At 43.5% G+C, this 15,691-nt stretch overlaps 1 protein-coding gene across 2 annotated transcripts in view; it reads left to right on the forward strand.

Moving 5' to 3' along the window:
• The window catches only part of pacc1 (proton activated chloride channel 1), a 42,155-nt gene extending 26,722 nt beyond the window's left edge, over positions 1-15,433 (forward strand). For both annotated transcript variants that reach the window (XM_085981263.1, XM_085981264.1), the window contains 5 exons: positions 4,134-4,288; positions 10,036-10,178; positions 11,829-11,973; positions 13,998-14,105; positions 14,592-15,433. In XM_085981263.1, the coding sequence (XP_085837389.1) occupies positions 4,134-4,288; positions 10,036-10,178; positions 11,829-11,973; positions 13,998-14,105; positions 14,592-14,753 (713 nt within the window). In that variant the 3' untranslated portion in view covers positions 14,754-15,433. The remainder of the gene's footprint in view (positions 1-4,133; positions 4,289-10,035; positions 10,179-11,828; positions 11,974-13,997; positions 14,106-14,591) is intronic.
• Positions 15,434-15,691: the final 258 nt, after the last annotated feature.

Consider the following 15,691-nt stretch of genomic DNA (forward strand, 5'->3'; position numbering starts at 1 on the left):
GTATTGTCTTTCCCACAGCAAACAGATTGAGCCCAAGGGGAAAACCTGGCTAATTTTTATTGGTAGCAAGAGGCTTATGTGCACTCGGTAGGAATCAGCCCCTTAGTTAATCAGACCATTGTGATTGACTGACTGAACTGTTCAGTAATTTATTAAGTGCACCCATGACACTGAATGGCAGAAAGTAGTAATGCATGACGACCTTGTTCGAACCTTCCGTCCAAGATTCTGATGTGAAAGAACAAACGATCTTGCATGTATATAGTACTTATGAAGTGTAGACAGTGTTGTAATGTAGGGAAGTACGGCAAGGTCCCACAACTAGCAAATTAAATAAATGACCAGATTATCTGTTTGTGATGTTGGTTGAGGTATAATGTTGGACAAGACAGGGGGAGAACTCCCTGCCCTTCTTCAAAGTGCCAAGGGATCTTTTACGTCCACCTGGGTGGGCAGACGGCACCTTGGTTTAGCATCTCATCTGAAAGACAGCAACTCCGATAATGCCGCACTCCTTCAGTACTGCACTGAAGTGTCGGCCTCGATTTATATTCTCAAGTCTCTGGAGTGGGGCTTCATATTCCCAACTGGAATTAGTGTCTCCTGCAGCACTTGCCACAAAATGTTCTACAGTGTCTGCAGCGGATCTTTCTTAAAGATGTTCGGCCCCGCCCCCGATCTGCCCAAAATGCCGGTTCTAGACTTTATTTTATTTGTGAATTGAAAAAAGTCTGAGTACTGTGGTTTTTGTTATTTGTGATTATTTAGTAATGAAATTTAGCAAAAAAATTAACTTTATTTCCCATGTTGAAAGACTGAGTTTTTTAATTCTTTATGGGCTGTGGGCGTCGCTGGCAAGGCCAGCACTTATTGCCCATCCCTAGTTGCCCTTTAAGGTGGTGGTGAGCCTTGAACCGCTGCAGTCCATGTGGTGATGGTACTCCCACAATGCTGTTGGGGAGGGAGTTCTGGAATTTTGACCCAGTGACGATGAAGGATCGGCAATATACTTCTAAGTCAGGATGGTGTGTGACTTGGAGGGGAACTTGGAGCTGGTGGTGTTCCTGTGTGCCTGCTGCCCTTGTCCTTCCAGGTGGAAGAGGTTGTGGGTTTGGGAGGTGCTGCTGAAGAAGCCTTGGCAAGTTGCTGCAGTGCATCTTGTAGATGGTACACACTACAGCCACGGTATGCCAGTGATGGAGGGAGTGAATGTTTAAGGTGGTGGATGGGCTGCCAATCAAACAGACTGCTTTGTCCTGGATGGTGTCGAGCTTCTTGTGTTGTTGGAGCTGCACTCATCCAGGCAAGTGGAGTATTCCATCACACGCCTTGTAGATGGTGGAAAGGCTTTGGGGAGTCGGGAGGTGAGACACTTGCCGCAGAATACCCAGCCTCTGACCTGCTCTTGTAGCCACAGTATTTATGTGGCTGGTCCTGTTAAGTTTCTGGTCAATGGTGACCTCCAGGATGTTGATGGTGGGGGATTCAGTAATGGTAATGCTGTTGAATGTCAAGGGGCAGTGGTTAGACTCGCTTGTTGGAGATAGTCATTGCCTGGCACTTCTGTGGCGCGAATGTTACCTGCCACTTATCAGCCCAAGCCTGAACGTCGTCCAGGTCTTGTTGCATGCAGGCATGGACTGCTTCATTAACTGAGGAGTTGTGAATGGCACTGAACACTGTGCAGTCATCAGCAAACATCCCCATTTCTGACCTTATGTTGGAGGGAAGGTCATTGATGAAGCAGCTAAAGATGGTTGGGCCTAGGACACTGCCCTGAGGAACTCCTGCAGCGATGTCCTGGGGCTGTGATGATTGACCTTCAACCACCACAATCATCCTTTTTGCTAGGTATGGCTCCAGCCAGTGGAGTGTTTTCACCCTGATTCCCATTGGCTTCAGATTTACTAGGACTCTTTGATGCCACACTCTGTCAAATGCTGCCTTGATGTCAAGGGCAGTCACTCTCACCTCCCCTCTGGAATTCAGCTCCTTTGTCCATGTTTGGACCAAGGCTGTAATGCAGTCGGGAGCCGAGTGGTCTTGGCGGAACCCAAACTGGGCATCAGTGAGCAGGTTATTGCTGAGTAAGTGCCGCTTAATAGCACTGTCAATGACACCTTCCATCACTTTGCTGATGATTGAGTAGACTGAGGGTGGTAATTGGCCGGATTGGATTTGTCCTGCCTTTTGTGGCCAGGACATACCTGGACAGTTTTCCACGTTGTCGGATAGATACCAGTGTTGTAGAAAAAGAAGCTGTACTGGAACAGCTTGGCTAGAGGCGTGGCTAGTTCTGGAGCACAAGTCTTCAGCACGATAGCCTTTGCTGTATCCAGTGTGCTCAGCCGTTTCTTGATATCACATGGAGTGAATCGAATTGGCTGAAGACTGGCTTCTGTGATGGTGGGGACATCGGCACTTCTGGCTGAAGATGGTTGCAAATGTTTCAGCCTTGTCTTTTAGGCTGGATTCCACCGTCATTGAAGATGGGGATATTCCTGGAGCCTCCTCCTGTTAGTTGTTTAATGGTCCACCACCATTCATGACTGGATGTGGCAGGACTGCTGAGCTTTGATCTGATCTGTTGATTGTGGGATTGCTTAGCCCTGTCTGTATAGCATGCTACTTCCAACTTTTTAGCATGCATTTCCCCCACATTGGCATCTCATTTTTAGGTGTTCAACATGGAGGAGTACTGACTATCAGCAGAGGGAGGGTGGTAGGTGGTAATCAGCAGGAGGTTTCCTTGCCCATGCTTGAGACTTCATGGGGTCCAGAGTCAATGTTGACTTGTTGACTCCCAGGGCCACTCTTTCCTGAGTGTATACTACTGTGCTGCCACCCCTGTCCTGCTTGTGGGACAGGACATACCCAGGGATGGTGATGGAGGAGTTTGGGTGAAATGTATGATTCTGTGAGTGTGACTATGCCAGGCTGTTGCTTGACTAGTCTGTGGGACAGGTCTCCCAATTTTGACACAAGTCCCCAGATGTTGGTGAGGAGGACTTTGCAGGGTTGGGCTGGGTGTGCTGTTGCCGTGTCCAAAGCAGAGGTCGATGCCGGGTGGTCTGTCCATCATTTGTTTACTATTGTGTTTCATAGCGGTTTGTTACAATTGTGTAACTGAGGGCAATTAGGAGTCAACCATTGCTGTGGGTCTGGAGTCACATTTGGCCACATTTCCTTCCCTAAAGTGAACCAGATGGGTTTTTATGGCAATCTGATTTTTGCATGGTTACCATTACTGATGCTAGCTTTTTATTCCAGATTTATTTAATTAACTGAATTTAAAATCCCCAGCTGCCATGGTGGCATTTGAACTCGTGTCTCTGGATTAATAGCCCAGTGACATAACCACTATGCTACCATTTCCATGAAGGTAGAAAATCAGCCATGATCTTATTGCATGATGGAGCAGGCTTCAGGGGCCTTATGGCCTACTCTTGCTCCTATTTCTTATGTTCTTATGTTCTTATGTATGTTACAATTAATTTGGTAAAATAGAAAATGTAATCTTCCCTCCTCCCTGCTGGTTTTCTACATTGCTTACCATTTCTTTGAGAGGTTGGACAGTCAACTTGCCTCCAGCCCTTTGCCATTCATATTCCCCAGTCTACTGCAAGGTGCACAGAAATGGCTTGTGGTGGGGGGCGGTGCTGAAACACACGGGACATTTGGCGTATTGATGTGTAATGTCATGGCTGTGGTGGGATGTACCGTCAAGTACCAACTTGTAGTCTTGTTTCTGGAAGGATGTTCCAAGTAAAGATTAAGTGCTTCTCGTAGAAAAGAAGAAAAAGTTTAGGGCGACTTGACCCTGGGGCACTTGTATGCAACGTTCCCTTTAAGCTCAAGGTCCCGCGAAGCTGGTGAGCCAGCTTCACAATGCAATAAACTGCGCCTGCGCGGAAGTTTAAAGGGGTCACACGGCCTCAAAATAATTAGGGGGAACGTTGCTTGTCTGCCATTCTAGTGGCTGGATCGGAGAGGGATTGGTGGAGGCTTGGTTGCAGGTAAGACAGCAGAATGGGTGGAGGGAGAGAGGGAATTGGCAAAAGGCTGAAAATATCTAAAATTTGAATCATTCTGGAATGGCCAGCTTGATGAATGTATCTCAATCCATTTCACAGGTATAGCACTGTATCTTGGTAAGGCTGAGCTCCTGAGCTGTAAGCATCATTATCATGATCATGTTCAGTTTACGGTGAATCCAAGCCAACCAGGAGAAATAGACTGCGCCAAGGAGCATGTCTATTACACAGACCCGTACAGAAACAAAACACTGGTAAAGTACAGCATGTATCTGTTGATTTAACTTTGTCAGGGGTTTAAGTGTGTGTTCCCATTTGATCAATATTCATCTGTTGTACTACAGATGACACATTGTATGCATTTTATACTGTGTTCTTGCTGATTCTTCATGTGGTCGCTTAAATATGACTTCTTTTAGCAACTAGAGCAGTTTCAGTCAATAAGTTTTAGCTTTCTTATTATCAACTAAGATTGTCAGCAGATATTGACTATGCTTGATGTGCCCAATAACTAAAGCTTGCTTTAGCCACAATTAATTCAGTGGAAAACAAAACATGAAATTACGACAATTGAAATACTATTGGCACATCTCATCCTGTGTATTCAAGCATGTTGTGCTTTTCATTTTGACCAGTCTGTGATGGAACTCTCACCTCAGTTGTAGGTTCAAGCTCCACTTCAGAGACTTGAGCACATAATCTGGGTTGACACTTCAGTGCAGTAAGTCTGAGGTGCCACCTTTCAGATGGGACGTTCAGTGTAGAATGCAGATGAATGTAGAAGATCCCATGGCACTCTTCGCAGAAGAGCATTCTTCGCTCCCACATGGCAGCTGTCTTTCATTCTGCCAGTGCAATTCACACTTCATCTAGAGCCATCCTTTGTTCCTTAACCTGTCCCATTACCACCTCCTCTTGCCTTGAATACCTCTTAATGCCTCTTCTCCTGCCTTCCATCCTATCGCAGACCTTCCCTTTTTTTGTTCTTTCATCCCCTCCCCCATTTCCCAGCCCCTAAACTTGCTTTAAGATCTGTTCCTTTTTCCTGCTTTTTTCCAGTTCTGACGAAAGGTCTTCGACTTGAAACATTAACTCTGTTTCTCTCTCCATGGATGCTGCCTGGCCTGCTGAGTTTTTCCAGTGTTTTCTGTTGGTATTTCAGATTTCCAGCATCTGCAGTATTTTGCTATTGTATTAGAGTTCTCCTGGTGTCCTGGCTAATATTTAGAGTCAGAGTTATACAGCACAGAAAGAGGCCCTTCGGCCCATTGTGTCCACGCTGGCCATCAAGCCCTGTCTATTCTAATCCCATTTTCCAGCACTTGGTCCATAGCCTTGTATGCTATTGTGTTTCAAGTGCTCATCTAAATGCTTCTTGAATGTTGAGGGTTCCTGACTCTACCACCCTTTCAGGCAGTGAGTTCCAGATTCCAACCACCCTCGGTGAAAAAGTTTTTCCCTCAGATCCCCTTTAAACCTTCTGCCCCTTACCTTGAAACTATGCTCCCTGGTTATTGACCCCTCTACTAAGGGGAAAAGTTCCTTTCTATCCACTCTATATCTATGCCCCTCATGTTGTACACCTCAATCAGGTCCCCCCCTCGGCCTTCTCTGCTCTAAGGAAAACAACCCCAGTCTGTCCAGTCTCCATAGCTGAAGCGCTCCAGCCCAGGTAGCATCCTGGTGAATCTCCTCAGCACCCCCTCCAATGCAATCACGTCCTTCCTATAGTGTGGCGACCAGAACTGCACACAGTATTCCAGCTGTGGCCTAACTAGCGTTTTGTAGAGCTCCATCATAACCTCCCTGCTCTTGCCTTCATTAGCCAAGGCATAGAATATTAGTATCCCATACACCTTATCTACCTGTCCTGCTGCCTTCAGGGATCTATGTACATGCACACCAAGGTCCCTCTGATCCTCTGTCCTTCCTAGGGTCCTAACACTCATTATGTATTCCCTTGCCTTGTTAGTCCTCCCAAAATGCATCACCTCACACTTTTCAGGGTTAAATTCCATTTGCCACTGTTCTGCCCATCTAACCAACCTGTCTGTATTGTCCTGTAGCCTGAGGCTTCCCTCCTCGCTATTTACCACTCCACCAATTTTCGTGTCATCTGCAAACTTGCTGAGCATACCTCCTACATTTATATCTAAATCATTAATGTATACTACAAACAGCAAAGGACCCAGCACCGATCCTGGCGGTACACCACTGGACACAGGCTTCCAATCACAAACAACCTTCAACCATCACCCTCTGCCTCCTGCCACTAAGCCAATTTTGGATCCAATGTGCCAAATTGCCCTGGATCTCATGGGCTCTTACCTTCCTGACCAGTCTCCCATGTGGGACTTTGTCAAAAGCCTTACTGAACTCGACGAACATCACAAACAGATTATCTGGTCATTAATTTCACTGTTACATAGAAACATAGAAAATTGGAGCAGGAGTAGGCCATTCAGCCCCTCAAGCCTGTTTTGCCATTTAATGAGATCATGGCTGATCATCCAAATTCAGTACCCTGTCCCTGCTTTCTCCCCATATCCCTTGATCCATTTAGCCTTAAGAAATATATCTAACTCCTTGAATATATTTAATAAGTTGGCCTCAACTGCCTTCTGTGGTAGAGAATTCCACAGGTTCACCACTCTCCTCTGGGTGAAGAAATTCCTCCTCATCTCTGTCCTAAATGGCTTACCCCTTATCCTTAGACTGTGACCCCTGGTTCTGGACTCCCCCGCCATTGGGAACATCCTGCCTGCATCTAGTCTGTCTAGTCCTGTTAGAATTTTATAAGTTTCAATGAGATCCCCTCTCATTCTTCTAAACTCTAGCGAATATAAGCCTAATCGACTCAATCTCTCTTCATACATCATTCCTGCCATCCCAGGTATCAGTCTGGTGAATCTTCGCTGCACTCCCTCCATGGCAAGAACATCCTTCCTCAGATAAGGTGACCAAAACTGCACACAATACTCAAGATGTGGTCTCACCAAGGCCCTGTATAACTGCAGCAAGATATCCTTGCTCCTTTACTCAAATCCTCTTGCTATGAAGGCCAACATACCATTTGCATTCTTACCTTCAGTGACTGGTGCACAAGGACACCCAGGTCTCGTTGCACTTCCCCTTTTCCCAATCTATTGCTGTTCAGATAATCTGTCTTCCTGGTTTTTGCCACCAAGTGGATAACCTCGCATTTATCCACATTATACTGCATCTGCCATACATCTGCCCAATCACCCAACCTGTCCAAATCATACTGGAGTTTCTCTGCATCCTCCTCACAGCACACATGCCCACCCAGCTTTGTCGTCTGCAAACTTGGAGATATTACATCTGGTTCCCTCGTCTAGATCATTAATATATATTGTGAATAGCTGGGGTCCTAGCACCGATCCCTGCAGTACCCCACTAGTCACTGTCTGCCACTTGGAAAAAGGCCTGATTATTCCAACTCTTTGCTTCCTGTCTGCCAACCAGTTCTCCAAGTCAGTACCTTACCCCCAATCCCATGTGCTTTAACTTTGCACGCCAATCTCTTATGTGGGACTTTATCGAAAGCCTTCTGAAAGTCCAAATACACCACATCCACTGGTTCTCCCTAATCTATTCTACCAGTTACATCCTCAAAAAATTCCAGTAGATTAGTCGAGCATGATTTACCTTTTGTAAATCCATGTTGACTTTGTCTGATCCTGTCACTGTTTTCCAAGTGCTCTGCTATTACATCTTTTATAATGGACTCTAGCATTTTCCCCACTACCGATGTCAGGCTTACTGATCTATCATTCCCTGTTTTCTCTCCAGCACCTTTTTTTAAATAGTGTGGTTACATTAGCTACCCTCTAATCCATGGGAACTGTTCCAGAATCTATAGAATTTTGGAAGATGACCAGCAATGCATCTACTATTTCTAGGGCCACTTCCTTAAGTACCCTAGGATGTAGATTCAGGCCCTGGGGATTTATCGGCCTTCAATCCCGTCAATTTCCCCTAACACCATTTCCCTACAAATACTGACTTCATTCAATTCCTCCCTCTCATTAGACCCTATGTTTGTGGGAGCTTGCTGTGTGCAAATTGACTGCCACATTTCCCTACATTACAACAGTGACTTCACTTCAATAAAGTATTTCATTGACTGCAACAATTTGGAATGCCCTGAAGACATGAAAGAACTGGCATTTATAAGTGCCTTTCTTTAGTCTGCTGGCTAATTTTCTGATGTATCAGATTGGGGCTAGAAAATTTACAATATCAGTAACTAATTTAGGCATCCTGTGCTATCTTGTCACAAATTTCAGGCATTTAGACATTCAAGTTACTAGAACATCAATAATAACAAGTTGCATTTATGAAGCGGCTTTAACGTAGTAAATCATCCCAAGGCACTTCACAGGAGAGTTATCAAACAAAATTTGACTGAGCCAGAGTTATTAGGACAGGTGACCAAAAGCTTGGTCAAAGAGGTAGGTTTTAAGGAGTGTCTTAAAGGAGGAGAGAGATGTAGAGGTTTAGGCAGGGAATTCCAGAGCAGAGGTCTAGGCAGGGAATTCCAGAGCGGAGGGCCTAGGCAGCTGAAGGTATGGAGTGATGAAAATTGGGGATGTGTAAGAGGCCAGAATTGGAGGAGAGCAGAGATCTGAGGGTTGCAGGGCTGGAGAAGATTACAGGGATAGGGAGAGGCAAGGCCAAGGGGGGGGATTTAAAATGGAGATGTTGCTGGACCAGGAGCCAATGTAGGTCCGGGGTGATCGGTGAATGAGACTCGGTACGAGTTCGGATCGCAGCAGAGTTTTAGATGAGTTCAAGTTTGCGGAGGTTGAAAGGTGGGAGGCCGGCCAGAAGTGCGTTGGAATAGTTGAGCCTGGAGGTAACGAAGGCATGGAAGAGTGTTTCAGTAGCAGATTTGCTGAGGCATAGGCAGTGAACTGTGTTACTCACAAAATGCTTTCATGCAAATAGCATCAATTTGTTCTGTAATATGAGGGACTTCAGTTATGTGGAGAGACTAGAGAAACTGGGATTGTTCTTTAGAGCAGAGATTTAATAGAGGTGTTCAAAATTATAAGGTGCTTTGATAGAATAAATAAGGAGAAACTGTTTCTACTCACTGGAGAGTCAGTAACCAGAGGATACAGATTTAAGCTAACTGGCAAAAGAACCAAGGGGGAGATGAGGAGTTTTTTTTTTTACATAGCAAGTTGTTATGATCTGGAATGCATTGAAAGCGTGGTGGAAGCAGATTCAATAGTAATTTTCAAAAGGGAATTGGATATATACATGAAAAGGAAAATATGCAGGGCTATGGGGAAAGAGCACGGGAATGGGACTAATTGGATTGCTGTTTCAAAGAGCTGGCACAGGCACGATGGGTCGAATGTCCTCCTTCTGTGCTGTATGATTCTATGAATATTCCACATCATTTCTAGTTGGGAGAGCAGATCAGGAGCAGCAAGCAGTGGCCGAGGAGAGCAGGTTGGCAGTGGTGATTCAGCAGTGAGAGTTTGCAGTTCACGATTATCCTTTGTCACCTGCCACTGACTGTAGTGCAGCAATACAATTCTTTATTTTCAACAAATGCATCTCTTGGGTCAGTGAGAAATATTGCTAATAAATGAGAAAATGTAACATTTGTTAGCAAGCCAAATGTCTTCTGTTATGTTCACAGTAAATCTTTCTGCTGCACAGGATGGTTTACAATCTGAAGACCAGCCTGTAGGAATCAATAATGATGCCTGGTTTTTCCTCGCTGTATTTTTAATTACTGCAGATTAAATTCCAAACTTCCAATGTACAAAATTAATGGGCAGGAAAAGACCAGATGATCCATCAACACTAGCCCACACCATGATGGCCGGACCATCGGGGCTAAACACTTCTTCCCTCCCCCGACCTCTCCTCTTTTTCCCCCCCCCTCACATCCACTTATGATGTTTAGAAAATGTACTAGACCATTTTAAATTTAATTAGTTGTGTTGCTCTTTGACTGTAGAAATCTGCCCTGATTATCCGTGGACCACAAGATGTGAGAAAGAAGGAGCTGGTGTTCTTGCAGTTCCATCTGAATGAAACCAAAGAAGATTTTAGTGCAATCAGCTATCTCTTATTCTCATCATTCAAGGAGTTTCAAGAAAGGTGAGAAACTAGTATAGGGAGCACACCGAGTCATTCCTTCTGTGGGGGGTGGGAAGAATTGATACTACTTTGGAGGCTGTTATTGTTAAGAGCCACTTTTCAAATGGCTGATGTACCTGTGCATCAAATCATGGCATCTGCTTGCAGTGGAAGATCAATCGGACACATTTTAAATGTATTTATTCAACCTGATTTGCATAACATTGCTTGTTACCAGAATGTCATCTGCTGATCCTGAATTTTATGATATGTAAATTTAAATAGCTCCATGTTAAGTTTTATATTTTAAAAAATTGTAGCTAATCCATCCCATAGCCTGGATTTTAGTAATTGATTATCCTCAGATAATGAAGCAGTCCATGCCCGGATGCAGCAAGGCCTGAACAACATTCAGGCTTGGGATGATAAGTGGCAGTTAACATTCGTGCCACACAAGTGCCAGGCAATGACTATCTCCAACAAGCAAGAGTCTAACCACTTCTCTTTGACATTCAACGGCATTACCATCGCCAAATCCCCCACCATCAACATTCTGGGGGTCACCATTGACCAGAAACTTAACTGGACCAGCCACATAAATACTGTGGCTACAAGAGCAGGTCAGAGGCTGGGTATTCTGTGGCGAGTGACTCACCACCTGACTCCTGAAAGCCTTTCCACCATCGACAAGGCACAAGTCAGGAGTGTGATGGAAGACTCTCCACTTGCCTGGATGAGTGCAGCTCCAACAACACTAGAAGCTAGACACCATTCAGAATAAAGCAGCCTGCTTGATTGGCACCCCATCCACCACCTTAAACATTCACTCCCAGACGCATGGGAACACATCACCGCCAAGTCACACACCATCCTGACTTGGAAATATATTGCCATTCTTTCATCATCGCTGGGTCAAAATCCTGGAACTCCCTAACAGCACTATGGGAGTACCTTCACCACATGGAGTGCAGCAGTTCAAGAGGGCGGCTCACTGCCACCTTCTCGAGGGCAATTAGGGATGGGCAATAAATGCTGGCCTTGCCAGCGACGCCCACATCCTGTGAATGAATATATAAAAGATGATTTCTCTCGCAGCAGTCTAGGATAGGGATACTAACAGGTTAGAGAGAGTTACATAGAATGCACAGCACAGCAACAGGCCACATAGAATGCACAGCACAGCAACAGGCCATTCAGCCAAACTGGTCTATGCTGGTGTTTATGCTCCACCCACCCTACTTCATCTAGCCTTATCAGCAGAACCTTCTATTCCTTTCTCCCTCATGTATTTATCTAGCTTCCACTTACCTATTATCTGTTTTTAGGAAACTCCAGTTTTCCTACTGCCTATAATGATGACAATAGGGAATTGCTGTCTATTGGAGTGCATTGGGAGAAGTATCAACATGTCAACTGATTTTCTGTTTTATATTGTGGGCAGTGCTGAGGCCAGCTAGCTGGTGACCTTATTTCTCTACCACATATTTGGCAGTAACATGGTATCTTTTTAATTTTGCCATGTTAATGTCACATTTTAAATGTGACCAAGTTAAACTCTTGTTACACTGTGACACTGATGAGCAAAGATGAATTCTGCTGTTCTGTATTGTTTAAGATAGCAGAGCAGTCTCAAACTGAGCAGTGAATATTGTGTTGGCATTTGTCTTTCAGTTCTGAGAAAGCACAATTCCTGCAAGACTGTGAACGTTCTTATTCTATCTGGACCTTTTCTGGGGGTTTTCGAACTTTGGTCAAAATGTCTCTAGTGAAAACTACAGAGGAAGATGGAAGTGAATCGGTGGAATTCAGACAAGAGGTAGTGAGAGCACTGAGATTATGGCCTGGATAGATCTGCTAATGCAGGAATGTCACAGAATGTTATCTTTTTGTGTTCAAAGTTTTGCTACATCAAACAAATGCAGGATTGACTTCTTGGCTCTAAGTTAGTAAAATATATTTGGAGCTAACCTCCTTTCATTGCAATCTTAGTGCAGTCTCTGACCCCCGATTGCAGTCTCTGACCCCTTTCTACTTTATTATGAACCAAACAAACAGTTAGGAGAGTTGTAATTGATAACTCATTGGTATATTGAGTCTTTGCTTCAAACACTGCAGGGAAAGGAAGGATGATGATAGGAAAATACTTTGAAACTAAATCAAACAATTTGCATTTGTATAACACTTTTTTACTTCAATAAAATATCCCAAGACACTTAACTGATAAGAGAATAGATTGAGCAGTTGTGGGAGAATTAGTAGAGGTGATAGAAATTATAGGCAGTAGATGTCGAGATGGCTTTCAAAGGGAGGCGGGGAGCTAATAAGGCAAAGCAGCTTAGGGAAGGTGTTCCAGAATAAGACCTAGTCTGCAGCCAAGTGAAGAACATGGGCATAGGTAGAGAGAATGCATAGGAAAGCAGAATCTGAGGAGAGTAGGGCATGGATTGAGGCACAGGGTTGGAAGAAGTACTGTAGAAGGGATTTGTAAACAACAGCTTGAAGCTGGCAAGAGCATTTGGGAAGCTCGGTCTTTGGTAACAAAAGTGTGAATAAAGGTTTGTGGCAGAGGGGGTGAGGTGGGGACAAAGAGGAGCAATGTTGCAGAACTGAAATATGCTGTCTTGGTGTTTGATAGGGTATGGAGTTTGACTCTCACTTCCGATTGAACGGCACACTGAGGTTGCACACTATCCGATTTAACATGATCACCAGGGAGGGAGAGGGAGAGAGAGAGATGGAGTTGGAAGCAAAAGTACAGCATTTTTGGTGGGAGGCAAATAAGATGCCTTTAGTTTTCTTGATGTTCTCCTGACTTACCCATGACTTGATGTCAAATTGGCAGTTAGACAACATGGTGGAATCTAGGGCAGTGGTTAAGAGAGAGTGCTTTATGTCGTCAGCATCCATATGAAAACAGATAACCTGTCAACAGGTTATAACTGAAGGAACGAATGTTAACAAGAAAAAGGAGGGGATCGATGATCATATGATTCTGGTCTTGGCTCTGTTTGGCCATCATGGTTTTGATCTTTAACATTCATATTTTAAAATGCTCTGACTCAGTCAGCCTTTGGTTACAAGCTCCTTTTAAGCACTCATACATGTGCCAGATATAGAGTGGACTAAACATCTACTTTCTATTAGTGATTTGACTTACTAGATTTGGCTCTGTGCCAACACACCAGTGAACCATGGTTACCTCTATCACCCTTTCAAAAAAAGAACTTGTATTATTAAAGCATTTTATCACATCACTTAAAAAATGTCCCAAAGCATAATTACTTTAGAAGTGCTATACTGTTATGTCAGCAAATGTGGCAGCTAATGTGCACACTGCAAGGCTCCACAAGCAGCAAATGAGGGAGGAGTGTTACCTGAGGAAGGATTGCTGATGAGGACACAGGGAAAATGCCCCGTTTCTCATCAAATAGAGCCATGGGATATTTAATATCCACTGGAGCAGGCAGACAGGACCTTGGTTTAATTTCTCATTAAGAGTATGACATCCCTGACAATGATGCATTCTTTCAGTATTGTACTGCAGTATTAGCCCAGACTATATGCTTATTTTGGAGTGGGCTTGAAACCACAATGAAGTAAGAGCGCTACCAACTGAGCCAAGCTGACACATTTTATGGAGGATTGCATAATTTATAACTCCAGATTCACTTGGAACTTTGTTTGTTACCTGGAATGGGCATCTGACATCCAGATTGAATTCCAATAAATCCATTTAGTCCTATACTGTCCCAATCTGAATAAATTTTGAAATGACTGTGGGAACGAACATTCATTTGATGTTTGCTTTTATTCTAAACTACTCTCTCACTGTTCACACAGTCTACTCTTGTGAGATATAATGACCACCGGCCTGATTCTGAACAAACTGACCAGTTATTCTTTGTTGTATTTGAGTGGAAGGATCCTTTCATTCAGGAAGTCCGAGATGTGAGTGTGTTCAGCTTTCACTGTTTGTTTGTCTTTATATTTTAATCGGCTGAGTGACTGAGTTTTCCAGGAAGCAGGGAATATTTGAGGGAAAGCTGCCATGGACCATTCTGCTACACCTCCAAGTGGCACAGGCAGTGTTTCCTGCTTTATACTTGGCTCTGTTTTTGTAAAATTAATGTGAAGAGGAAAATATAACTTCTAGAAATTATGGGACAATTAAGTAAAATATAATTGTGTATTTTGTTTGTTCCATGGTAATTCAATTATTAAATTTTTCATGGGGTAACTAGTTGGTGCAAATCACCATTGTGACTTGTGCTTGTGGTACTTAAGGTACATATCTTCCACGTTCATGAAATACAACTAGTATATTTACCAGTACTCTAGAAAATAAATTATTACATGCATCTAGTGTAAACTGTTACATGCTGCATAGAAGTCCCAAACTGTCTGGATTAATTGTTTGATTTTGAATGTTTGCAGATAATCACAGCCAATCAGTGGAACACTATTGCCATCCTGTGTGGTGTCTTCTTGGCTTTGTTCAAGGCAGCAGAGTTTGCAAAGATGAGTGTTATGTGGATGATCAAAATTAAAAAGAGACAACAAAAGCACAAGGCCCAGGAACTGAACCAGATGAGTTAAACCGAGGACTTAATTTGAGCCCCTAAAGGGGATGCAGTTCTGATCCTTGATCTCCCTCCCACTCAGCACTTCATTTGTACATTGGTGTGGAGCTGTGTGCTCGATCATGAAGACCAGGCCATCCTTATTCGTTTTATGGCAGGATGTCGGCATTTTAAAAGGAATGTTACATGGTAACAGCTGCCAGTATTAAAATGAAACATTGCTGATGGATTAGGATACTTCAGTCTCAGGCAGTTTGAAAGTTCTTTGATTTTTTTTAAATTCTCAATTTGTTTATTGAGCTATTGGAAAGGTATTTAACAAAGTAGCATACCATCTCCAACAGCATAGTTACTTTCTAATTCTGTCGGTCTTTTTAGGATTGTGGTTCACTATGGTGTGATTTAAGGCACATATTTCACACTCTACGTGATTGAGAAAAGGGTTTCATAATTTATTGATCAGTTCAGTAGGTGAAATTTGTGCTTCTGTTGTCCTATTTATTGTTGCTTGACCAGTGATCGACATTCACAGGTTTTTGGTGGTAAGGCAGCTTTAGGGCACTGCAAAGTACATGGATGTGTAGTGGTCCCAGTAAAGATATAAAACATGGGGCCCAAGTGCAAAATTAATGTTTAAATGCTGCTAGTGATCACTGTGTTTACTGTAGTTTGTAATAAATGAGTTTTTGAATTATCCTCCATGACTTCTTAATGCACAGTAAGCTGTTACATCCACATCACTGCCAACTTCAAGTAAATAGAAGCTCTAATTTTAATGAGCCAATTTATTTGATTTAAAAAAACGACTGCTGGAGGACTGGATCTGCTTGCTTTAGGAATCGGGATGGCTGTTTTAAACAGTTGTAAGAGGGTTGGGTGCTTTTTAAAGAAATGTATTGTGAATGTAAGCAGCACTCGAGCAGTTGAACTTGGTTACTGTTGGATCTAAGGTTA

This window comes from Somniosus microcephalus, chromosome 3 (assembly GCF_052327205.1).
Source record: "Somniosus microcephalus isolate GS21.2 chromosome 3, FLI_Smic_1.0, whole genome shotgun sequence".
NCBI lineage: Eukaryota > Metazoa > Chordata > Chondrichthyes > Squaliformes > Somniosidae > Somniosus > Somniosus microcephalus.